The sequence below is a fragment of the Pristiophorus japonicus genome, chromosome 1, assembly GCF_044704955.1.
Source record: "Pristiophorus japonicus isolate sPriJap1 chromosome 1, sPriJap1.hap1, whole genome shotgun sequence".
In the NCBI taxonomy this organism is placed as follows: Eukaryota; Metazoa; Chordata; class Chondrichthyes; family Pristiophoridae; genus Pristiophorus; species Pristiophorus japonicus.
In genome coordinates this window covers 12,916,211-12,942,361 of record NC_091977.1, presented here as the reverse complement: position 1 = coordinate 12,942,361, position 26,151 = coordinate 12,916,211, and the positions used below count along the sequence as shown (strand labels likewise).

At 46.9% G+C, this 26,151-nt stretch overlaps 2 protein-coding genes across 3 annotated transcripts in view; one reads left to right on the top strand and one right to left on the bottom strand.

The window, feature by feature from the left end:
* Positions 1-26,151, bottom strand: part of slc5a6a (solute carrier family 5 member 6a) — a 110,792-nt gene that overhangs the window by 16,958 nt on the left and 67,683 nt on the right. The gene's annotated exons all lie outside the window — the stretch shown is intronic.
* LOC139276048 (sialic acid-binding Ig-like lectin 10) lies at positions 1,413-24,456 on the top strand. 2 transcript variants are annotated; one of them, XM_070893498.1, is made up of 5 exons: positions 1,413-1,492; positions 15,228-15,614; positions 17,212-17,562; positions 23,434-23,533; positions 23,914-24,456. In XM_070893498.1, the coding sequence occupies exons 1-5, from the start codon at positions 1,432-1,434 to the stop codon at positions 23,927-23,929; spliced, it is 915 nt and encodes a 304-aa protein (XP_070749599.1). In that variant the 5' UTR covers positions 1,413-1,431; the 3' UTR covers positions 23,930-24,456. The 2 variants fall into 2 exon arrangements, with proteins under 2 accessions (XP_070749599.1, XP_070749690.1); XM_070893589.1 differs by lacking the exon at positions 23,434-23,533.

The following is a 26,151-nucleotide window of genomic DNA, read 5'->3' as shown; positions in this document are numbered from 1 at the left end:
ATGGCCAATCCCCATAACGAAAACGTCCCGTAACGCCTCATCAAGGTGTGCCCCAAAATCACACGGCGCCACGAGTCTCCTGAGGTCCGCAGCATATTTGGTGATATCCTGGCCCTCGGGTCTGCAGTGATGGTCAAATTTGTATCTGGCCGTGAGGATGCTCTCCTTCGGTTTCAACTGGTCACGAATGAGTTCAGTCAGCTCCTCGTATGACTTGTCCCTGGCGCTCCCGGGTGCCAGCAAATCCCTGACGAGTCAGTAAACCTCATCTCCACAACTGGAGAGCAATATCGCCTTACGCTTCTCTCTCATTGCGTATGTGTCCTCCGTCAGGTCATTTTCTGTGAAGTAGTACTCGAGCCTTTCCGTAAAGGCCTCCCAATCATTGCCCCGGGTCCCCAGAGAGCAGCGCCGACCGAGCTGGAGCTGCAGCCTGTGGAGGAATGAAGTCTTCCCAGCTCCCACGGACCGTCCTTGTTGCCAATGTGGTGTATGTAGCACACAAATCAGTGACTCCACACGGTCTGGTGTAAGTCTAACTGCTGTGACCTTCGTCCTTTATTGTTCAGCTCCAGAGTGCCTCCCAGGTGTGGTGGTCAGCCTTATATAGCCCTTGTTACAGGTACTACCAGGGTTTCCCACCGCAGCGCCCTCTGTGGTGTGGCATAGTACTTACAATACATTTTTTTTTTTTTTAATTTTCGTAGCCAATCTTTCCAATTCTTTGTCAGATCACAAACGCCAGAGGTCACCTTGCACACATCAAGGATCACTCTGCGCCAATGCTCTTAGCCAAAAGGTCCAGAGCCACTGCACCGTTCCTAGGAGTACTGCAATACCAGGTTCGTGCCATGGAGGTGGATGGGTCAAACCACCCCACCCACCTCCTATTTCGGCATAGTACTTACAATACATTTAAGGTACTGGGACGATACACACATCATTACATAACAGTTAGCAAACATGGATATACCTCTAGACACACCAATCCACATCCCCTTTAAGAAGAGCTGGCTGCCTTTAAATGGCATTGTGCATTCCTGATTTTGATCTCCCTCCTGGTGCCTGCAACTGATCAACAGCACGGGTAGCGCTGGCTGCACACAGCAATGGTGGAAATCAGCAGGCAGCATGGATTTTATGGGCCTGGGTTCATCGCGTACAGCCATCCCCACGCCCGTTCTCCCCGCGAATCAATTTAACCCCCTGGAGCTCGATGGACATTCTGCCAACAATATTGGAAGCTGATGCAATATCTCTCATTCTCACGTGACGCTCAACTAAAGACACTTCCTGTTAGCCTGTTAAATTCAGTGAGACTGATCAACAGTTTACGCAGGTTGCAGAGGAAGTGAAGAAACACTTTGAGCATTTTAGTGTCAGGAGACAAGAAGCAGCGAAGGAGAAGGACGAAACAGCGGAGAGCTGGCGATGAATTCTCTCTATGTTTGGCTTCCCACAGTCCTGCTGTCGGTCTCGGTGCAGGGTTACAGTAGGTGCTTTCCATTAACAACTGTTCACTTTCATTTTGTTGCATAAACTGCTCCTTTTTACTATTTCACCGTTGGGTCGCAGTGGGTGAAAGTCCAGGGGAGCGACGGTCAGTCAGAGAAACAGGGAGGGGCAGAGCGAGTGTCAGGTTTCGAGCGAGACACAAGGAACATAGGAAGAGGGGTCGGCCATTCAGCCCCTCGAGTCTGTTCTACCATTTAATGAGATCCTGGCTGATGTGTACCTTAACTCCATTCACCTGCCTTGGCTCCATATCCCTTACTACACTTGGCTCGCAGAAATCTATCGATCTCAGAGCTAAAATTATTTCTTGCGCTGGGTATTTTTACAGAGAGAGTTCCACACAGTTCTACCACCCTTTGCGTCAAGAAGTTTTTCCTGACCTCTGGTGGAAGGTCTGGCTCTGAATGTGAGGTTATGTTCCCTTATCCTCAACTTCCCCACCAGTAAAAAACCTTCTCTTGATCTACCCGAACAAGTCCTTTCAATATCTTAAAAACCTCAATCAAATCACCCTTTAACCTTCTATATTCCATGGACTACAAGTCTACTTTATATAATCTCTCCTCAAAATGTAACCCTTGGAGCCCTGGTAACATTCTGGTGAAACTGCACTGCACTGTTCCAAGGCTAATATATCCTTCCTTACATGTGGTGCCCAGAGCTGTTCTCAATATGTGATCTAACCAGAGTTTTTTTAGAACGGTAGAAAAACATCTTCCTTTTCTATTCTAGCCCATTCGATATAAAGGCTAATATTCCATCAGCCTTTTTGATTAATGTTTCTACCTGTCCTGTGGCGTGGAACGCCATTGTATGGCTGGGGAATGAAGGGTGGTGGAGATATTGGAAGTGGCAGAGGGAGCTGAGAGCTGGTGTAGGCAGCTGTCGGTGTCTGGGAGAAGTGATCATTCTCTCTCTCTTTAACCCTGAAGGTGCCAGCTGGTCTTTTTTGTCTGCTCGTGTGTATCACTCCCTGACCTTCTCTGGCAGCCCATCCCATCAAACATTCAATTTAAATCTCTTGTCCTTGTCTATAAATCCCTCCATAGCCCTGTAACTCCCTACCTCTGCATAGGGACCAGAGAAGGCCATTCAGCCCCTCCAACCTGCTCCGCAATTCAATTAGATCATGGCTGATCTGTGTCTGATCTCCATCTACCCGCCTTGGTTCCACAACCTTTAATAGCCTTGCCTAACAGAAACCTATCAATCTCAGTTTTGACATTTTCAACTGATCCCCAGCATCACCAGCTTTTTGGCAGAGAGTTTCACATTTACACGACCCTTTGAGTGAAGAAGTGCTTCCTGACATCACCCCTGAACGGCCTAGCTCTAATTTTAAAGTTATGCCCCTTGTTCTCCACTACCCCACCAGAGGAAATAGTCAAATCCTTTAATCATCTTAAACACCTCAATTAGATCATTTGTTGTTGCAGATGTAAACCACTGATCCTGTATTAAATCCCGAGGTCATCAGAGAGCACAGTGTTTAAAGAGCATGGTCTCACTGGCACTGCATCAGGACCGGATTCTCAATCCCGATATATCAACCACCCGAACACTCGATTAGATTCCAGTCTGTAAATCACTCACGGGTATCCAATATCCTATATATAAACCACCCGAACCTCTCGATTAAATTCCAGACTGTAACTCACGCACAGGTATCCGTTATTCTATTTATAAACCACCAGAACACTCGATTAGATTCCAGCCTGTAAATCACTCACGGGTATCCAATATTCTATATATAAACCACCGGAACACTCGATTAGATTCCAGCCTGTAAATCACTCACAGGTATCCAATAATCTATATATAAACCACCGGAACACTCGATTAGATTCCAGACTGTAAATCACTCACGGGTATCCAATATTCTATATATAAACCACCCGAACCCCTCGATTAAATTCCAGCCTGTAAATCACTCACGGGTATCCAATAATCTATATATAAACCACCGGAACACTCGATTAGATTCCAGCCTGTAACTCACTCCCGGGTATTCTGTTATTAGATTAGACAAGCGTGCACCAGTCTCCCTCTCTCCCTCCCCAGTCTCTCTCCCCCCAGTCTATCTCTCCCTCCCCATCTCGCTCTCTATCTCCCCCGTTTTAATGGAGGTTTTAACTTTCATATCGATTGGGATAAGCAGACTAGCACCTGTCAGAAAGACAGTGATTTTCTTGAGTGTGTCCGGGATCATTTTCGACAACGATATGTCCTATAGGCAACAAGGGGGCACGGCATATTAGTAATGAGTAACGGGACAGATTTAACAGCCTAACTGCGTTAACATTTATCCAATAGTGATCATAGCATGATTGTGTTCAACGTAGCGTTTGAATGGGATGAAGACGGAACAGCGCCTGAGGCTGGAATTTTGCCGGTGCTCAGAGGATGGGTTTGGAGGTGGGTCCGCTGTCAAAATGTAGAAGATTGACAGCAAGTCGCCAGCTCACTGTCAACCCGCCTCCATGTCAGTTTCCCAAGTGCCGTTCTGCCTGTGCTTTATAGACTCGACACCAAGTGGCGGGGCAGCCACTGACAAAGTTAAAAGCTTGTTAAAAGATTTTTAAGCAGCATTTTACCGTGTACCTACCATTTTCCAGCTTTTTCACAAGGTTCCCTGCGCTCGGGTTTCACATCGGGTAAGTAGGTCAGGGTTTCAGTAACTCTCCATTCCTCTGAATAGTTGACAGCTGCAAAAGTGGTATAAAAGCTGGGTGCAGTTATTTGCACTGTGAAAATGATCTGATTGGCTCTCCATTATCACATGACCTGATTGCTGATTGGTCCCCTTGGATGATAAGCCGCACCTAGATTTCTCTGGAATGTGTAAATGGAACCGCCCAGCCCAAGTTCTGAGTGACTTTGCAAAGTGTAATTCGAGCCATTCTGACTTCAGAACCCAGAGAGGATCGATATCCACCAACCCAGCAAAAGCCTCCCATGTTCCTGACCCCATCCCAGCCCAAGTGCATGTCTCCCCCAGCCAAACTTCCTGACCCCAGCCCAAGTGCATGGCTCCCCCAGCCGAAGTTCCTGATCCCAACCCAAGTTTAAGGTGTAGATAGACAGATATTTGAGCGATAAGGGAGTGAAGGGTTATGGGGAGCAGGCAGGGAAGTGGAGCTGAGCCCAAGATCAGATCAGCCATGATCTTATTAAATGGCGGAGCAGACTCAAGGGGTCAAATGGCCTGCTCCTGCTCCTATTTCTTACGTTCTTATACCGAAATTCCTGACACCCCCAGCCCAAGTATGGGTCACGGATTGTTAACAGGTTTATTGGGTATGAAGTGAATAGTGACAGTGTCGTGACTTCCGGATTTCTTCCACACCAACGATGTCCCTTCCACTTTCCGAGAAATTGGGTGTGGGTGTAAAGGGGTTGGAAGAACGTGATACTTCTTCCCTGAGTGATACACCACCCCTGTGTCTCTCTCTCTCTTCCCTCCCTCATGCTTCTCTCTTTCTCACCAGTCTCCCTCTCTCCCTCCCCAGTCTCTCTCTCCCCCCAGTCTATCTCTCCCTCCCCATCTCGCACTCTATCTCCCCCGTGTCTCTCTTTCTTTCTCCCACCCCGGCGTCTCTCTCTCTCTCCCCCCACGTGTTCCTCTCTCCCCGCCGCCTCTCTTTCCCCCCCACCCGACGCCTCTCTCTTCCCCCGCCTGCTGTTTCTCTCACTCTCCCCCCCACCGCCTCTCTCCCCCCCACCTACCCGCCGCCTCTCTCTCCCTCCCCCGCCACCTCTCTCCCCTCCCCCTGCCCCCACCCCCCAGTTTTGATCGCCTGGATGGATTGAAATTTTCCCAGAATTTTTCCCTCTAAATTGGCCTGGGTTTTTATCTAGATTTTGCCTCTCCCAGGAGATCGCATGGCTCCGGTTGGAGTGGAGTGTTTGGGCTGGGTGCTCTTTGCCTTTCCATCATTGTTCATGGGTTTGTATGTAACCTTTAGGGCGACTGACGAAGGGCCGTGCGGCTCTTTGTCGGCCAGTGCAGACATGATGGGCCGAAATGGCCTCCTTCTGTACTATAAATTTCTATGTTTCTAAAATAATCATCTTACATAACTTGCATGGTTATACACAAAAAAAGATATAAACTTATTTTTTCATACTTACAAATCAAACTTAACCATTGGTTTTCTTTTTGGAAGATACCTTCCCTCTCGAACAGAACTTTCCAAACTTGTTGTCGAACGTAGACTCATTCTAGGCTGAGCCTGAGGAGAGTTTTTCTCCAATGGCAGCCCTTGATCTACATTTGAACTCTCTACAACTTCAGATGGTTTGTCTACCTGACTCGGACTTGGATTTAAATTCTGACTTTCTCTTGGAATTGTTTCTCATACATCTGATGTAGGATTTGCTACTGATACTCTTCTTGTAACAAGACTATCTGAATCATCAGAAATAATCGAATCATTCCAACTTTCAACTCCTTCCACATCTGTAGTTGATCAATGTGAACAAACCTAACCTTTCCATGATCAAACATCTTGACCAAATATGTGCGAGGACCACATATCTTCACTACTCTTCCTGGTAACCACTTTAACCATTTATGGTGATGGTTCTTCACTCTAACCTTCTGATTCAATTTCACACTTCTCTCTCTTACTCTAGCTCTATCATGAGATTACCAGAGAGCTGCACCCAATTTCAGATGATTTTCAATCAGCGATATTCAGCCTCCTGCTCATTCCAGTTCTTAAAGGGGATGGCGTTTCAGGCAGCACCTGGTCATTTTCATCATGGCTGAAGTTCAATGAGAGCTGGAAGGAAGGTCTGTATTGGTTGCTCCAATGCCTTTTGAATGAGCCACTTGGTTCAATGACCTGGCATTGGAGACATTGGTGGGGACAGAGAGAAGGATAAATGCACTGTTCCCCCCATCTGGGAGACAGCCAATGCCGCAGGTTTTTAGGGCCTTGGGGGCAGAAGTGGCTGCAGAGGTGTCGGCCAGTGCCGTGATTGACAGAAGCCCAACACAGTGCCGGAAGAAATTCAACGATATGATTCGGGTGGTCAAGGTGAGTAGATGTTTACACAACTGTAAGAGAAGGGCAGAATTTGTGGGAACCGCACCCCCCCCCTCACCCCCCCCCCACCCCCCCCCCACTGCCACCCCCCGTGTTTGGACTCATTGGAAAGGAAATTTACTTTGGAACTATCTACCAGAAAGTTTGAAATCCTAAAATACTCATGGAAGAAACTACGAACTTTAATCAAATTTGGGATTACAAGACAAATTCAGTCTGTGGGCAGGACTAGAGAACTAAAGAAGCCAGTTTGATTATTGAAACTGCCTGGGGCATTGAGACTAAGGTAAATTGTCTGGAAAATGGATACTCGAAAACCCTTCTCCACAAGAGACATTAACATTGCAACAATTAACTCAGAGATGGCCAGCCATCAACCTGAACCGGGAAAATCATTTTCACCCTATGCATAAAAATAAAAGGCCCACTCCAGCCTGCATGCAAAAGCCAGGCACAAAGAATATTGCGATTACCAAGCTAATATTTCCATCAAGAAGCAGATTTAGAAGATCAGCCCACCCGAGACATATTAACGAGCCTGCCACAATAGGACAAAGAATTCATGGATCCGCCAAAATTAAACAAACAATTCTGGACTGATCTAGAAACATAGAAACATAGAAAATAGGTGCAGGAGTAGGCCATTCGGCCCTTTCAATGAGTTCATGGCTGAACATGCAACTTCAGTACCCCATTCCTGCTTTCTCGCCATACCCCTTAATCCCCCTAGTAGTAAGGACTACATCTAACTCCTTTTTGAATATATTTAGTGAATTGGCCTCAACAACTTTCTGTGGTCGAGAATTCCACAGGTTCACCACTCTCTGGGTGAAGAAGTTTCTCCTCATCGAAGTCCTAAATGGCTTACCCCTTATCCTTAGACTGTGACCCCTGGTTCTGGAATTCCCCAACATTGGGAACATTCTTCTTGCATCCAACCTGTCTAACACCGTCAGAATTTTAAACATTTCTATGAGGTCCCCTCTCATTCTTCTGAACTCCAGTGAATACAAGCCCAGTTGATCCAGTCTTTCTTGATATGTCAGTCCCGCCATCCCGGGAATCAGTCTGGTGAACCTTCGCTGCACTCCCTCAATAGCAAGAACGTCCTTCCACAAGTTACACAATACTCCAGGTGTGGCCTCACCAAGGCCCTGGACAACTGAAGTAACACCTCCCTGCCCCTGTACACAAATCCCCTTGCTATGAAGGCCAACATGCCATTTGCTTTCTTAACCACATGCTGCACCTGCATGCCAACCTTCAATGACTGATGTACCATGACACCCAGGTCTTGTTACACCTCCCCTTTTCCTAATCTGTCACCGTTCAGATAATAGTCTGTCTCTCTGCTTTTACCACCAAAGTGGATAACCTCGCATTTATCTACATTGTACTTCATCTGCCATGCATTTGCCCACTCACCTAACCTGTCCAAGTCACTCTGCAGCCTCATAGCATCCTCCTCGCAGCTCACACTGCCACCCAATTTAGTGTCATCCGCAAATTTGGAGATACTACATTTAATCCCCTCGTCTAAATCATTAATGTACAATGTAAACAGCTGGGGCCCCAGCACAGAACCTTGCGGTACCCCACTAGTCACTGCCTGCCATTCTGAATAGTACCCATTTACTCCTGCTCTTTGCTTCCTGTCTGCCAACCAGTTCTCAATCCAAGTCAGCACACTACCCCCAAACCCATGTGTTTTAACTTTGCACATTAATCTCTTGTGTGGGACCTTGTCGAAAGCCTTCTGAAAGTCCAAGTACACCACATCAACTGGTTCTCCCTTGTCCACTCTACTGGAAACATCCTCAAAAAATTCCAGAAGATTTGTCAAGCATGATTTCCCTTTCACAAATCCATGCTGACTTGGACCTATCATGTCACCTCTTTCCAAATGCGCTGCTATGACATCCTTAATAATTGATTCCATCATTTTACCCACTACTGATGTCAGGCTGACCGGTCTATAATTCCGTTTTCTCTCTTCCTCCTTTTTTAAAAAGTGGGGTTACATTGGCTACCCTCTACTCCATAGGAACTGATCCAGAGTCTATGGAATGTTGGAAAATGACTGTCAATGCATTCACTATTTCCAAGGCCACCTCCTTAAGTACTCTGGGATGCAGACCATCAGGCACTGGGGATTTATCGGCCTTCAATCCCATCAATTTCCCCAACATAATTTCCCGACTAATAAGGATTTCCCTCAGTTCCTCCTTCTCACTAGACCCTCTGACCCCTTTTATACCCAGAAGGTTGTTTGTGTCCTCCTTAGTGAATACCGAACCAAAGTACTTGTTCAATTGGTCTGCCATTTCTTTGTTCCCAGTTATGACTTCCCCTGATTCTGACTGCAGGGGACCTACATTTGTCTTTACTAACCTGTTTGTCTTTACATATCTATAGAAGCTTTTGCAATCCGTCTTAATGTTCCCTGCAAGCTTCCTCTCATACTCTATTTCCCCTGCCCGAATCAAACCCTTTGTCCTCCTCTGCTGAGTTCTAAATTTCTCCTAGTCCCTGGGTTCGCTGCTATTTCTGGCCAATTTGTATGCCACTTCCTTGGCTTTAGTACTATCCCTGATTTCCCTTGATAGCCACGGTTGAGCCACCTTCCCTTTTTTATTTTTACGCCAGACAGGGATGTACAATTGTTGTAGTTCATCCATGCGGTCTCTAAATGTCTGCCATTGCCCATCCACTGTCAACCCCTTAAGTAGCATTCGTCAATCTATCCTAGCCAATTCCCGCCTCATACCTTCAAAGTTACCCTTCTTTAAGTTCTGGACCATGGTCTCTGAATTAACCGTTTCATTCTCCATCCTACTGTAGAATTCCACCATATTATGGCCACTCTTCCCCAAGGGGCCTCGCACAACGAGATTGCTAATTAATCCTCTCTCATTACACAACACCCAGTCTACGATGGCCTCCCCCCCTAGTTGGTTCCTCAACATATTGGTCTCGAAAACCATCCCTTATGCACTCCAGGAAATCCTCCTCCACCGTATTGCTTCCAGTTTGGTTCGCCCAATCTATATGCATATTAAAGTCACCCATGATAACTGCTGCACCTTTATTGCATGCACCCCTAATTTCCTGTTTGATGCCCTCCCCAACATCACCCTACTGTTTGGAGGTCTGTACACAACTCCCACTCACGTTTTCTGCCCCTTGGTATTCCGTAACTCCACCCATACCGATTCCACATCATCCAAGCTAATGTCTTTCCTCACAATTGCATTATTTTCCTCTTTAACCAGCAACGCCACCCCACTTCCTTTTCCTTTCTGTCTACACTTCCTAAATGTTGAGTACCCTTGGATGTTGAGTTCCCAGCCTTGGTCACCCTGGAGCCATGTCTCCGTGATGCCAATTACATCGTATCCGTTAACTGCTATCTGCACAGTTAATTCGTCCACCTTATTCTGAATACTCCTCACATTGAGGCACAGAGCCTTCAGGCTTGTCTTTTTAATGCACTTAGACCCTTTAGAATGTTGCTGCAAAGTGGCCCTTTTTGTTTTTTGCCTTGGGTTTCTCTGTCCTCCACTTTTACTCATTTCCTTTCTGTCTTTTGCTTCTGTCTCCATTTTGTTTTCCTCTGTCTCCCTGCATAGGTTCCCATCCCCCTGCCATATTAGTTTAACTCCTCCCCAACAGCACCAGCAAACACTCCTCCTAGGTCATTGGTTCCGGTCCTGCCCAGGTGCAGACCGTCCGGTTTGTACTGGTCCCACCTCCCCCAGAACCGGTTCCAATGCCCCAGGAATTTGAATCGCTCCCTTCTGCACCACTCCTCAAACCACGTATTCATCTGAGCTATCCTGCGATTCCTACTCTGACTAGCACGTGGCACTGGTAGCAATCGCGAGATTACTACTTTTGAGGTCCTACTTTTTAATTTAGCTCCTAGCTCCTTAAATTCGTCTCGTAGGACCTCATCCCGTTTTTTACCTATATCGTTGGTACCAATGTGCACCACCACAACTGGCTGTTCACCCTCCCTTTTCAGAATGTCCTGCACCTGCTCGGAGACATCCTTGACCCTTGCACCAGGGAGGCAACATACCATCCTGGAGTCTCGGTTGCGGCCGCAGAAACGCCTATCTATTCCCCTTACAATTGAATCCCCTATCACTATCGCTCTCCCACTCTTTTTCCTGCCCTCCTGTGCAGCAGAGCCAGCCACGGTGCCATGAACTTGGCTGCTGCTGCTCCCCCCTGATGAGTCATTCCCCTCAACAGCACTCAAAGCAGTGTATCTGTTTTGCAGGGGGATGACCGCAGGGGATCCCTGCAGTACCTTCCTTGCACTGCTCTTCCTGTTGGTCTTCCATTCCCTATCTGGCTGCGTACCCTTTACCTGCGGTAAGACCAACTCACTAAACATGCTATTCACGTCATTCTCAGCATCGTGGATGCTCCAGAGTGAATCCACCTTCAGCTCCAATTCCACAACGCGGTCCGTCAGGAGCTGGAGGCGGATACACTTCCCGCACACATAGTCGTCAGGGACACCGGAGGCGTCCCTGATTTCCCACATGGTACAGGAGGAGCATAACACGTGTCCGAGCTCTCCTGCCACGACTTAACCCTTAGATACACTTAAATTGCCAACAACAATGTTCAAAGTTACTCACTGATATAGAAGAGAAAAAAGAAAAACTACTCACCAATCACCAGCCAATCACTTACCCCCTTGGCTGTGACGTCACCTTTCTATTTCTCTCTACTTCTTTTTTGCCTTCACCCTGTAGCTGCACCGGCTCACCTTTTGTAGGCCTTTCGCCGACCCCGGACTCATGTCTCTTCGATACACCTCCCGACGCCTCCCACGGCTTTTTGTAGGCCTTTCGCTGACCCCGGACTCACGTCTCTCCGATACACCTCCCGACGCCTCCCATGGCCTTTTGTAGGCCTTTCGCTGACCCCGGACTCACGTCTCTCCGCTACACCTCCCGACGCCTCCCATGGCCTTTTGTAGGCCTTTTGCCGACCCCGGACTCACGTCTCTCCGATACACCTCCCGACGCCTCCCATGGCCTTTTGTAGGCCTCTCGCCGACCCCGGACTCACGTCTCTCTGACGTGAGATTAGGACAGCTCAAAACGTATAACTGGACCCTGCTTTAAAAAAGGGTATGCTTTTGCTTTGCTACTGCTTATGCTACTGCCTCGATAGACACTGCTTGTGATAGTGCTAGTGCCATACTATGACTATGCCATCAAGAAGGGAGAGAAACCAACGCGACAGTTGTAAACTAACTTCTCCAGCCTCGACGTCTTGACATCAAAAAAGAAGGAAGAACATCACCATTGCGGCAACAACCGACCACAGTCAACGTGGTACCACTAAAACCACCGCGATCGACCAAACTCGAAACTAAACTTCACAAGGAAGAAACCGACCAATCGAAAGTTTCCACTCTACAATCTAAGCCTGACTACCAACAGGTGAAAGCATTAACTAAAAGGACTTTGAAACCTATTTCTAACGAAAGAAAATAGGTACTTACCCAACAAATCCAAAATGCGCCATACCGCATCAGCGGACTCAACCCAACTGAAGATTGCGCAGTAAGAAGTCCTCTCCGACGTTCGGGGTACGGCAAACAGAACCTACAGGATCCAAAGAACCCCAAAACCGCTAGCTGACCAGAAAGGATTAGTAAGCATAGTCCCTGTCTGCCCTGGAGTCTAACCTAACCAGTATTAGGTATTTGGAGGTGGGAGGTGTAATTTTCGCTGTAACTCTTTTGAATATGTGATGTACTGTTCTTTATTAGTGTAATTATAAGTGTGACATTGTATTTTTCTTATCCTTAATAAAATCAAAGTTCTTTTGCACCAAACCAGTGGTCTTTTGCATTTTATCACATCCCCCAAATAAATCCAGAGTCTAGAACCCAAGGGAGTGGAAGCGATTCGAACCGCTCAAGTATGTCAGAGGTGAACCTGACTCCCGGGACCACCCTTTACACAACTTTTACATTCCAGTCTCTGAGCCTCAGTCTGTGCACACACTGCAAACCAGCACTTAACCCAGCAGGCAACCAGCAACCATCTGTACCTACCCACAGTCACATCCTCATTTCACTCCTTCCCTACGTTCACAGCTATTTAATCATGGCTGGCATATCTTCTACATACATAACTAGACACTTACTCACACAGATTCCTTTCTTTTGCAGGCCAAGATGGCACACAACAGAAGGGAGCAGCAGCAGACTGGAGGAGAGAAGCTGAACTGCACCAGCTGACTGACTTGGAGGAGCGAGTGCTGCGGCTTATTGGCCCGCAGGGTGTGGGCACTGTGGCCGGCGGAGACATCGAGCTCCCTGGGGGCAACAATGGTATCTTTATCCCCTCTTCTTATCTCACTTTCCTGTTACACCAGAAGGCCTTATCACTTTCCAGCTCCTCATACTGTCTGCCTTCCTTGCTCCATTCCTGCCCCCCTGCCCTCACCTTAATGCAACTCTTGTGCCATTTATGTTTTCAGATAACCACGCAGCAGATGAGCAGTCTGTTCCTGAGCCCCCCCCTAACTGAGTCAATAGTGAGAAGAGGGGGACGAGGAGGAGCCAAGCACTGTATCACTGCTTCTCTCACCCACAGGCACTAGCTCAGATACTGGCACTACACGGTCCTTAGAGGTTAGGTTAGTAGAGGGGTCTGCACTGGGTGATGCACCGGAGCCTAGCCGGCTGCAGCATAGTGAAAAGGAAAGGGAATCTCGGGAGCCATTTCCCCGGAGGGTGAGTTTGTACATGAGTTCTGCACAGGACTCAGATGAAGACCTCGATTGGGAGGAGTTCACACAAAGGGTGATGATCATGCACTCCAACATGAGAGGTGCAATGGGAAGGATGCCCGAGAGCCTGTTGGTAGCAGTAAGGAGCATGGAGGAGTCCACTTTCCACATTGTACAGACCTCTGTGCACACCATGGAGCTCATCATTGCCAGTGTGCAGACAATGGTAGACTCCCAGAGAGACCGTACAGATCCAGACCTCATGACGCGATGTGGCAGCTTCCATTGCAGAACAGGCGGAAACAACGCAACGTCTTGGTGCTGCATAGAGTCGATGGTTGCTTGCATGGTAGCTTAGACTGCCCTCGTGCAGTCTCAACTTGATGCCACACAATGTCTTGGTGCTGTCTTTCAGTCTCAGCTGCATGTCTCGCAAGCTCTGACTGCTGCCATCGTCACTGGGTCCACCAGTCAACCGGGGATCTCAGTGTCACAGCAGCCCAGCAATCTGTCCTGCAGCAGGTTGGTGGGGATGCTGAGGTGCTGGCCCGGGTGATTGGCAGTGGGTCAGTGGAGCAGGAACCTGCTGTCCTCTCTCAGGTTGACAGCATTCCTGATCCCACCACTGCCACTCCACCATTGCCCTTGTCGCTGCCTGTCACCCAGCCAGCCCAGACAGCCGCCAGCCAGGCTGAGGTGTTGCAGTCTGCATCCGGGCTTTCCAGGCCCAGAGCTGGTCGAGGGCGTCCTGCAAGGCCATCTGTAGTCTCTTGCCCCGACACACAACAGGCATCCACCAGCCATGCTGCCGCCGGGGGACACTCTGCGAAGGAGTATTAGGATAGGTCAACAAAAGAGGGGATATAAGGAAATGCACAAGGGTGATGAATAACACACATTTATACATTTTATTGTTGTTTGATAAATGTTGATTGGATTGTTTAATGTTTGCTGTTGTCTCTCATTTCCATCTTCTAGTTTTGGTAAGGAAGGGCAAAGTGATGTGGTGATGGGGACGTCCAGAGGAACCGGGAAGTAGGATGGAAATCAGTGGAAACGACCTTCCTTGCAGGATTGTAATGGAGTCGCTGCCTCCTCCTTCACGGCTGTTGCTGCTCCTCCTCGTCCTCCTGCTGTTGCTCCTCCACCTGCTCCTCCTGGTCCTCCTCCTCCTCCTCTTGAGGTGGTGGAGCTATGCCTGGTGGCAATGGCTGTGCCCCCATGTTGGCCAGGTTGTGCATGATGCAGTAGATGACGATGAATAGGGACACCCGCTCAGGCAAATACTGCAGGACTCCTCCCGACTGGTCAAGGCAGCGGAACCGTTGCTTCAGCACTCCGATGGTCTGCTCAATGATGTTCCAGACGGCGGCGTGGCTCTCATTGTGCGAGTGCTGGGCAGGAGTGGTGTGGTTGCAGAGGGGAGTGATGAGCCAGGTGGATAGCCGGCTCATTTGGGGCTGGAACAGAGCTGGCACTCTGCTGAACTGTTGGAAAGCAGAAAAAAGTAATGGCCGAAAGAAAATAGTTTTCAAGACGGAGCCTTTAAATAGCGCTGCTCCATTCGGTTCGCGACTGCAACTAGACAGCTGAAGGTGTCATTGTCAGTGTCATCGGCAGGCGCTAAGGTAGGTTGCTCGGGGCAATTTAACTTCCGGGGTGGTAAGGGGACGATGACATCATCATCGCCGAGCTGCCTCGTAGCGCCTCCGCAAAACCCCCCGCCCAATTCTACGGGGGTGGGGGGGCGATGTTTGTTCCGCGTCCGGGCGGAAATCATTTCCTGGCGATAAAAGGGGCAATTTTGCCCCCTCAGTATATTGTCTCGCAGTATGTTTTCCAAACACTGAGTCTGCTCCCATGCTGATTTAATGTTGTCTCTCTCTCTCTCCACAGAGCTTTCTGTCAGTGGCTGGACAATGACCATCGCGGATACAGTGAGTGCTGAGGAAGGGAGGTCCGCTGTCTTGCCGTGCAGTTTCACCCACCCACCCACTGATCGCCCGCTCACCGGCACTGTGAAATGGTTCAAAGGTCACAAAGGGAAGGTTATTTTTAACTGCACATATTCTGGTCTGGGCCATTCACAGATCGAGCTGTGTGAGAATGTGAGACAGCAGGAAGGTGGGAATCGATTCAGATTCGTGGGAAACTTCAGCAACAACGATGTCTCGATAATGATGGAGCGGCTGAGCCAGGCAGACAATGCTGGTTATCGGTGTGGTGTGGAGCTCAATATTGCCAAATTTAGAACATCGATAGGAACGCGTCTGAGTGTGAGAGGTGAGGATCAATGTTCAGGGGCTGTCGCTGCTCCGATAGCTCAGTGGGAAAAGGCTCCACCTGGTCTGGTCCTGAGCCACACGGATCAATAAACTCTCAGAAACCCCGGGCTATGAAGAGGGAATATTGCCCGGGGTTCCTGCTCCTGATCATTTTCCAGTGACTCCTGCTGGAAGGTGTGTTCTTGGACATTGGATGAGACATTGGGTCTGCCTGTGATGCTCTCCACAGTCAAATATTCCATTGACACACATTGACCAGGCTTGTGCTCTAAGGAAGGCCATTTGGGTGAGGCAGATACACATTAGATACATTTCTTTCAGTTATACTATTTTGGGATACAGTATATGAGGAACTTGATACAGCATTTAACCTCGACTAATGCAGTGTGATGCAGGTAGGTAGGATCAACACAGAGTACACTTACCATTTTCAGGGAACAACACTGAAAGTGGTTCAGAGAGAAAGGGATCCAAGTTTTATTGTGCACACATCACTCAAGGTACAGGAACAATGCAGAGAGCCATAGCCAAAGCAGACAGTGTATTGGGTTGTATTAACAGAACCTTTCAATGTAAGTCAAAGGACACCACCTCCCACTTTCTGCTAGTCTGAGAAACTTTCCTTACCTTCTATCCTCTGTTTTCTGTTTTGTAGCCATCTCTCAATCCGTTCTGCTACCCGGCCTCCTGACCCTACATTCTCTGGGATCCTTACTGACTGAGTACTACACTGGGCAATACCTCTACCCATAGACCACAGGGAGAGCTCTGAACTGAAACAAATTAAAGTTCTCATCAAGACTGTCATGTATTCAACCAGCATTGTAACCCATGTATAAACTGACATCAGTCGAGAGCAGGCGCCAGTCACAATATGACTACCATGACAGGAATGCGAGAGGGCGATGTATTGATGTAAATGATCCTGTTTTTGTCCTCAACTACGCTGCAGGGCCCAAATGGCTCGCAGGCACTGTAGTTGCCAAAGAGGGAAATAGGATTCTGGTAGTTAAACTTACCAATGGACAAATCTGCCGCAAACATGTGGATCAAACAAAAAGGAGGTTCAGCAACCCCATAGAAGAAGCAGAGGAAGAACACGATATAGAGTTCACTCCACCACAGGTGACCAAACACCGGAACCAAAGGGAGGAGAGCCCAGTCACTGTGGGCAGTCTGGATAGGCCTGAGGCACCGCAAACAGCAGACACTCAGGCCAGCGCCCAACAACCGGAGCCCCAACTCAGGCGCTCTACAAGGGAGCGTAAACCACCAGAGAGACTCAACCTGTGATCCCAATAAGACTTTGGGGGGTGGAGGTGATGTCATGTATTCAACCAGCATTGTAACCCATGTATAAACTGACCTAAGTTGTACACCGTGAGAACAGTGACCACTAGGTGGGAGACACTCCTAACCTGGACCTTCAGGTATAAAAGGGGAAGCTCCATCCACCTTCATCACTTGAGTGCTAAGGAATAAAGGACAGGTCACAGACTGACCTTCTCTCAAGCATGGGCCTCATGTGCATTTATACTGTATAGTAAGGATGTATCAAAGACGCTGATATATTGTGATGTCTGTCCTTTCCTCAGCTGCTAGTGGAAATGGCTCAGTGGTGAGAGGGACCGAGGGAGCTTCGGTTACATTGCCCTGTATGTTCACACCCAGCGACTACACCAACCTGACCACTGTTACATGGATGAGGAAGGAGCCCTATCAACACGTAGTCACATTTAGAGCCCAATCAAATGGGTCTTGGACAACTGTAAACGGTGGAAATCGGTATGAGCTCATCGGGAACCCAAAGGAGGGAAACGCTTCAACCAGGATAAAGCAGCTGAGCGTGAAGGACAACCACACTTACCTGTGTCTGGTGGAGTACAAGGGATGGGACAATTACATAAATCTAATCCAGACTGAGACACACCTGCAGCTCGTACATGGTAAGAAACCATTCCTACATTCTCCAGTGTATAGAGGTTGTACAGTGAGAAAACACTTAACAGCTGTGGCTCAGTGGGTAGCACTCTCGCCTCGGAGTCAGAAGGTCATGTTTTCAAATCTCACTCGAGCACATAATCTCGGCTGACTTTCCCAGTGCAGTACTGAGGGAGCACTGCACTGTCAGAGGTGCTGTCTCTCAGATGAGATGTTAAACCAAGGTCCCATCTGCCCTCACAGATGGCTGTAAAAGATCCCATGGCACTATTTTGAAGAACAGTGATTCTCTCCGGTGTCCTGGTCAATATCAATTCCTGAAAAAAGCAAAAATATACAGGATATCTGCTCAGTTATCACATTGCTATTTGTGAGAGTTTGCTGTGTGCAAATTGGCCCTGTGATACCATACATCACAACAGTGACTGCACTTCAAAAAGTACTTCATTGGCTGCTTTCTTATTCATTCATGGGATGTGGGCATCCCTAATGACCCTCGTAGAAGGTGGCAGTGACCTGACTTCTTGAACCGTTGCAGTCCATGCAGTGCTTTGTGAGGGCCTGAGGATATGAAAGGTACAAGCACTTTTTCTTCTTAACTGACCGAATCCATCAGTTCCTGCAAACTGTGCCATTTTGTGGACGTTGGGGCCAAAAATCCCCCTGGTCTCGATTGAAATACGCGGTGTCTGGGGGTGGTCCTTAATTTAAACATGAAAGGTGGGTGCCCAAAGTACAAGGTGCAAAAACCATGGGCAGCCACCACCAAAGGAGACTGCATACATAGTAATCGGGTAGTAAGATGAGGTGTAAGGCCAGAAAACAGACACATGCATTGAGGCAGAGGGTATGGCTGAGATGATAAATGAACACTTTGCATCTGTCTTCACCAAGGAAGAAGATGCTGCCATAAACATAGTGAAGGAGGAGGTAGAGGAGATACTGGATGGGATAAAAATTATGAAGAGGAGATACTAGAAAGGCTGGCTGTATTGAACCTAGATAAACCACCAGGATTAAATAGGATGTATACTAGGACACTGAGGGAAGTGAAGGAAGAAATCGCGGAGGTACTGGCCATAATCTTCCAATCCTTCATAGAAACAGGGCTGGTGCCAGAGGATTAGAGAATTGCAAATGTTACACCATTGTTCAAAAATGGGTGTAAAGATAAACCCAACAACTACAGGCCAGTCATTTTAACCTCGGTAGTGGGGAAGCTTTTAGTAACAATAATTAGGGACAAAATGAACAGTCACTTGGACAGATGTGGATTAATTAAGAATAGCTGGATTTGTTCAGGTAAATCGTGTTTAATCAACTTGATTGAGTTTTTTGATGAGGTTACAGAGAGGGTTGATGAGGGCAATGCGGTTGATGTGGTGTACATGGATTTCCAGAAGGCGTTCAACAAAGTGCCACATAATAGGCTTGCCAGCAAAGTTGAAGCCCATGGAATAAAAGGGACAGTGGCAGCATGGATACAAAATTGGCTAAACGACAAGGAACAGAGAGTAGTGGTGAACGGTTGTTTTTCGGACTTGAAGAAGTTATACAGTGGTGTTCCCCAGAGGTCGGTTCTAGGACCACTGCTTTTCTTGATATATATTAATGACTTGGATGCAGGTGTATAAGGGCACAACTTCAAAATTTGAAGATGACACAATGTATGTATCGTGTACAGTGAGGAGGATAGTGATAGACTGCCAGAGGACATAGACAGGCTGGTGGAATGGACAGACACGTGGTAGATTACATTTAATGCAGGAAAGTGTTAATTTATATAATTTGGTAGAATGAGGAGAGACAATATAAACTAATAGGTACAATTCTAAAGGGGATGCATGAGTAGAGAGACCTAGAGGTATATGTGCATAGATTGTTGAAGGTGGCAGGGCAGGTTGAGACAGCAGTAAAGCATTAAAAAAATCAGAAAGCATAAAAAAGCTTACGGGATCCTGAACTTCATGAATAGAGGTATAGAGTACAAAAGCGAGGAAATTATGATGAACCTTTATAAAACACTGGTTCGGCCTCAACTGGAGTGTTGTGTCCAATTCTGGGCACCGCATTTTAGGAAGGGTGTGAAGACCTTAGAGAGGGTGCAGAAAAGATTTACGAGAATGATTCCAGGGATGAGGGACTTCAGTTACATGGCTCGACTGGAGAAGCTGGGGTTGTTCTCCTTAGACCAGAGAAGATTGAGAGGAGATTTGATGGAGAAGTTCAAAATCTTGAGGGGTCTGGGCAGGATAGAGAGAAATTATTCCCATTGGCGGAAGGGTCAAGAATCAGAGGACACAGATTTAAGGTGATTGGCAAAAGAACCAAAGGCGACATAAGAAAACACTTTTTTCCACAGTGAGTGGTTAAGATCTGGAATGCACTGCCTGAAATCGTGGTGGAGGCTGACTCAATACGGCTTTCAAAAGGGAGTTGGATAAAACCTGAAGGAAGAAAATTGGCAGGGCTACGGGGAAAGTGCGGGGAGTGGGACTAGCTGAAGTGCTCTTGCAGAGAGCCAGCATGGGCTCGATGGGTCAAATAGCCTTCTTCCGTGCTGTAACCATTCTATAATTGTATACTACTGTATTAACCCTTGTCACTGTAAATACTACAGTATTAACCCATCACTGTGAGATTTTATATTATTGGTACACTCCATTTGTTGTTCTTCGTTGACACTCCATACTATTTTGTGTACAGACCTCCAAACAGTAGTAGTGATGTTGGGGAGGGCATCAAACAGGAAATTAGGGGTGCATGCAATAAAGGTGCAGCAGTTATCATGGGTGACTTTAATATGCATATAGATTGGGCTAACCAAACTGGAAGCAATACGGTGGAGGCGGATTTCCTGGAGTGCATAAGTGATGGTTTTCTAGACCAATATGTCGAGGAACCAACTAGAGGGGAGGCCATCTTAGACTAGGTGCTGTGTAATGAGAGAGAATTAATTAGCAATCTCGTTGTGCGAGGCCCCTTGGGGAAGAGTGATCATAATATGGTGTAATTCTACATTAGGATGGAGAATGAAACAGTTAATTCAGAGACCATGGTCTAGAATTTAAAGAAGGGTAACTTTGAAGGTATGAGGCGTGAATTGGCTAGGATAGATTGGTGAATGATACTTAAGGGATTGAAGTGGATGGGCAACGGCAGACATTTAGAGACCGCATGGATGAACTACAACAATTGTACATCCCTGTCTGGCGTAAAAATAAAAAAGGGAAGGTGGCTTAACTGTGGCTATCAAGGGAAATCAGGGATAGTATTAAAGGCAAGGAAGTGGCATACAAATTGGCCAGAAATAGCAGCGAACCCGGGGACTGGGAGAAATTTAGAACTCAGCAGAGGAGGACAAAGGGTTTGATTAGGGCAGGGAAAATAGAGTACGAGAGGAAGCTTGCAGGGAACATTAAGACGGACTGCAAAAGCTTCTATAGATATGTAAAGAGAAAAAGGTTAGTAAAGACAAATGTAGGTCCCCTGCAGTCAGAATCAGGAGAAGTCATAACGGGGAACAAAGAAATGGCAGACCAATTAAACAAGTACTTTGGTTCGGTATTCACTAAGGAGGACACAAACAACCTTCCATATATAAAAGGAGTCAGAGAGTCTAGTAAGAAGGAGGAACTGAGGGAAATCCTTATTAGTCGGGAAATTGTGTTGGGGAAAATGATGGGATTGAAGGCCGATAAATCCCCAGGGCCTGATGGACTGCATCCCAGAGTACTTAAGGAGGTAGCCTTGGAAATAGCGGAGAACCAAGGGTTAAGTGAGAATGAGGAACTGAAATAAATGAGCATTAGTAAAAAAAAAGTACTGAAGAAATTAATGGGATTGAAAGCCGTTCAATCCCTCGCACCTGATGGCCTACATCCCAGGGTTTTAAAAGAGTTGGCTGTCGAGATAGTGGATGCATTGGTTGTCATGTTCCAAAATTCCATAGATTCTACAGTAGTTCCTGCGGATTGGAAGGTAGAAAATGTAACCCCACTATATAAGAAAGGAGGGAGAGAGAAAACGGGGAAATACAGACCAGTTAGCCTGACATCACTTGTGGGGAAAATGCTGGAATCTATTATTAAGGACGTGGTAACAGTGCACTTAGAAAATAATAATAGGATTGTACAGAGTAAACATGGATTTATGAAAGGGAAATCACGTTTGACAAATCTGTTAAGAGTTCTTTGAGGTTGTAACTAGCAGAATAAATAAGGGTGACCAGTGGATGTAATGTATCTGGATTTTCAGAAGGCATTCGATAAGGTGCCACACAAGATGTTATTAAACAAAATTAGGGCTCATGGGATTGGGGGTAATATACTAGCATGGATCGAGGATTGGTTAATGGACATAACACAGAGAGTAGGAATAAACAGGTAATTTTTGGGTTGACAAGCTGTAATTGGTGGGTTGCTGCAAGGATCAGTGCTGGGGCCTCAGCTATTCACAATCTGTACCAATGATTTGGATGAGGGGACTAAATGTAATATATCCAAGTTTGCTGATGATAGAAAGCTAGTTGGGAATGTAAATTGTAAGGAGGATGCAAAGAGGCTTCAAGGGGATATAGAGAGGCTAAGTGAGTGGACAAGAACATGGGAAATGGAATATAATGTGGAGAAATGTGAAGTTACCCATTTTGGTTGGAAAAATAGAAAAGCAGAGCATTTTTTAAATGGTGAAAGATTGGGAAATGTTGGTGTTCAGAGGGACCTGGGTGTCCTTGTACACGAATCACTGAAAGTTAACATGCAGGTACAGCAAGCAATTAGAAAAGTAAATGGTATGTTGGCCTTTATTACAAAATGATTTGAGTATAAGAGTAAAGACATCTTACTGCACTTATATAGGGCCCTGGTGAGACCACACCTGGAGTATTGTGTAGTTTTTGTCTCCTTACCAAAGGAAGGAATGAGAGGGGATCGCATAGAAACGTTTAAAATTCTGACGGGTTTAGACAGGTTAGATGCAGGAAGAATGTTCCCAATGTTGGGGAAGTCCAGAACCAGGGGTCACAGTCTTAGGATAAGGGGTAAGCCATTTAGGACTGAGATGAGGAAAAACTTCTTCACTCAGAGTGGTGAACCTGTGGAATTCTCTACCACAGGAAGTTGTTGAGGCCAATTCACTAAATATATTCAAAAAGGAGTTAGATGTAGTCCTTGCTACTGGGGGGGATCAAGGGGTATGGTGAGAAAGCAGGAATGGGGTACTGAAGTTGCATGTTCAGCCATGAACTCGTTGAATGGCGGTGCAGGCTCGAAGGGCCGAATGGCCTACTCCTGCACCTATTTTCTATGTTTCTATACTTGCCGTAGAGTGTAATGAAGGTTCACCAAACTGATTCCTGGGATGGGGGGATTGGCCTATGAGATGAGATTGAGTAGACTTGGCCTATATTCTCTTGAGTTTAGAAGTATGAGAGGTGATCTCATTGAAAGATTCAAGATTCTTAGAGGGCTTGACAGGGAGGATACAGAGAGGATGTTTCCCCTGGCTGGGGAGTCAAGAACCAGGAGTCACAGGGGAACCAGGGTTGTGGATGCTCACACGTTGAGTATATTCAAGACAGCTATCGATAGATTTTTGAATATTAAGGGAATCAGGGGATATGGGGATAGTGCAGGAAAGTGGAGTTGAGGTCGAAGATCAGCCATGAACTTATTGGATGGTGGAGCAGGCTCGAGGGGCCGAATGGCCTACTCCTGCTCCAATTTCTTATGTTCTTATGTAGCTGAGCTCCATCACCACAATATTTCTGCCTTACAGTCGAGTTTCACACTTGTCTACAGGCTTGGATTCATTGTCTCTATTGTTGGTATCTCACCTTTGCTTGTCTGCGATTTGATCTCTCACTTTCTGTTCAGTTGCAGAGGCTTTCCCCGTTGCGATATTGTGCATTCCACTCGGAGTGAAACTCCTTGCCCTTTTCGTGATCTGTATCACTTTATACAGAGACAAAACCAGGTATGTAACATTGCTGGGAGACTCTTACCTTTAAATGGCTGAAGCCCGATTCCTGGGTGAGCCTTGGTCAGTGTGTGTTGGTTGGCAGGAGAGTCAAACACTTGAGCGATCCTAGTCGAGCCAATGACCACACAGTACATGTCCAGCCGGGATCACTGGATACCAGCAGGAGCAGGAACTCTGCGCAATGTTTCCTCTCCCTATTCCAGTGGCATTTAGACCAATTGGTGAGCCCCAGCTGGGAATGGCTGGCAAATTTATATTTTTAAATGTGCGGTGAATCCTATTTAAACAGCCGCTGGTTGTATATGGAGGTGATGAAAGTGCTCTTATTTTATAGTTCACACAGCTCATTTTAATTGGTCTTGTTTTATCCACAGAAAGGAGCAGGACTGATCCACCCCAGGAGGCTGAGAAACCAAATGTACAAACCGCAGTATAAATCTTTTCTGCTCTCCCCGCACTGACTCTCACTCAGCAATTCAAGCTGAACTTGCTTTATTGATCAATTGCTGAATGATCCAGATCCTGGCTGCAAAATTCTTACTGCTAATCAGCTATTCGACACAGCCCTGCATCACATTGACATTTTGAATGGAATCCTCGGAGGATCATTCCCAATATAAGTCTGTATAAACGCCCAGGCTTTATCTATGATCTGAATAGTGGGAGAGGTCATGGGGCAGAGGTGACTGTGAGTACGATAGGTGGGAAACGGCAATTATTGCATGTGATTTGCTCAGGGAACTGGCTGCTGTTTCCAACTCCTCGGCTGTGCCGGGAGATTCTGCTGGAGGTCAGCCAGCTTTCAATAGCTGACCTCAGAGTGAATCTGTGCTTTTACTGTCAGTGTATCAAAGTTAAATGATGGAGCTGCAATGATTGTGAAGAGTGCTCTAAATAAACAATTGGTTGTGTATGAACATGGGCTCCTCCTTAGCATCGACTAGCATTTCATCGAATCTTACAGCACAGGAGGCCATTCGGCCCATCGTGCCTGTGCTGCACCTTTGAAAGCGCTATCCAATTAGTCCCACTCCCTCTGCTCTTTCTACATTGCCCCGCAACATTTTCACTTTCAAATGTTTCTCCAATTCTCAGTTGAAAGTTACGATTGAATCTGCTTTCAGGCAGTGCATTCCAGATCACAACTCGCTGCGTTAAATAAACATTCTCATCTTCCTTCTAACTAATTTATTGAAGTATGAAACGGCATCATTTGTGTCTGTTAATGTGACAAATTAGAATGAGATTTGTATTATAAAGAATAACCCGTTTCATAGTCCAAAAGTTTTCGGTTTTTAATTGAGTTAAAAATGACAGTTTAAATGGTAATCTGGTGAAATCCACACAGCAGAGTTTGCAGGTGGCTGGAGTTTGGTGTTTAAATCCACGTTCTTGTTTGTGATTTCTCAAGGCCTGTTGGTGAGGGAAGGTGCTGGAGACGTGTAGATTGGTGGCCTGCAGACGATGCCAGTGGTTTTCAGCAATGCTGATTGCAGCCAATGTTTTTTGTACTGGTGGTTGCTCGTTTCTGAGGGCCTTTGGTGTCTGTCTCTGTCCATTATCGAGTAGGCCGGCCATGAAGATTAGAGGCAATGGCAGTCAAAAGCTGAACTTGCCATGTTGTCTCTCGGACAGGTCACTGCCCTGTTCGATTTCAGTTGGCATCCCTTTCTTGTGGTTTTGTCACAGCTTAACGCTTCCTCTATGTTCCTCTCAGAAACTCTGTGCTTCCATCGCCAGCAGAAACAATTCAGAAAAAACTTCTTCAGCGTGGTTAGAATGTGGAACGCGCTACCACAGGGAGTGGTTGAGGCGAATAGTATCGATGTATTTAAGGGGAAGCTAGATAGGGTTTGATGGAGGGCTGGGAGGAGGGTCGTGCGGAGCATAAACACAGTATGGACCTGTTGGGCCGAATTGCCTGTTTCTGTGCTGTAAATTCTATGTCATTCTACACACTACCTATTTCAACATTGTGCAGGGGCGCCCGTTCCCCTGGTGAAGAGTCCCCAGCCATTTTGAGGCCCCGGCCTTACTTGGCAGTTGGTGAGCTGCCGGGTGCCAAACAGGTATCCCGAGACAGCTGGCTGGATTGAGGCCTCAAGATCAGGCCTGGACGGCCGCCAGCAGGAAGGGGGTGTCGCGATCGTGGTGGGTGGGGGGTCCTGGGCAGCAGCTCCATCGATTCTTTTTATTTTTCATAAGGCCATTAAGTTAACCACATAGTGTAGGACAGGAGTCATGTGAAGGCCAGACCGTGTAGGGGTGACAGGTTCCCTTCCCTGAAGGACATTGGTGAACCAGTTAGCAACAGGAGGAGGTTAATCAGCCCCTCAAGCCCGTTCCCCATTTAATTTGATCATGGGTGATCCGTATCTCAACTCCATTTATCTGCTTTAGCTCCATATCCCCAGTTAATCTTACCTAACAAAAATCTATCGATCTGTCTTGGAAGCTTCAATTAACCCCCAGCATCAGCCGTTTTGGGGGAGAGAATTCCAGATTCCCACTCCCCTTTGTGTGAAAATGCTTCCTGACAGCATCCCTGAAAGGCCAAGCTCTAATTAAGATTATGGCCCCTCGTTCTTGATTCCCCCACCAGAGGAAATAGT

What these genes read in the sequence shown, in the direction of transcription:
- LOC139276048 (XM_070893498.1), top strand. Translation starts at nt 1,432, where the DNA reads ATGAATTCTCTCTATGTTTGGCTTCCCACAGTCCTGCTGTCGGTCTCG. An exon ending in GGTCTCGGTGCAGGGTTACA is followed by an intron (nt 1,493 to 15,227) that starts GTAGGTGCTTTC and finishes CTCTCTCCACAG; the next exon opens with AGCTTTCTGTCAGTGGCTGG. An exon ending in AACGCGTCTGAGTGTGAGAG is followed by an intron (nt 15,615 to 17,211) that starts GTGAGGATCAAT and finishes TCCTTTCCTCAG; the next exon opens with CTGCTAGTGGAAATGGCTCA.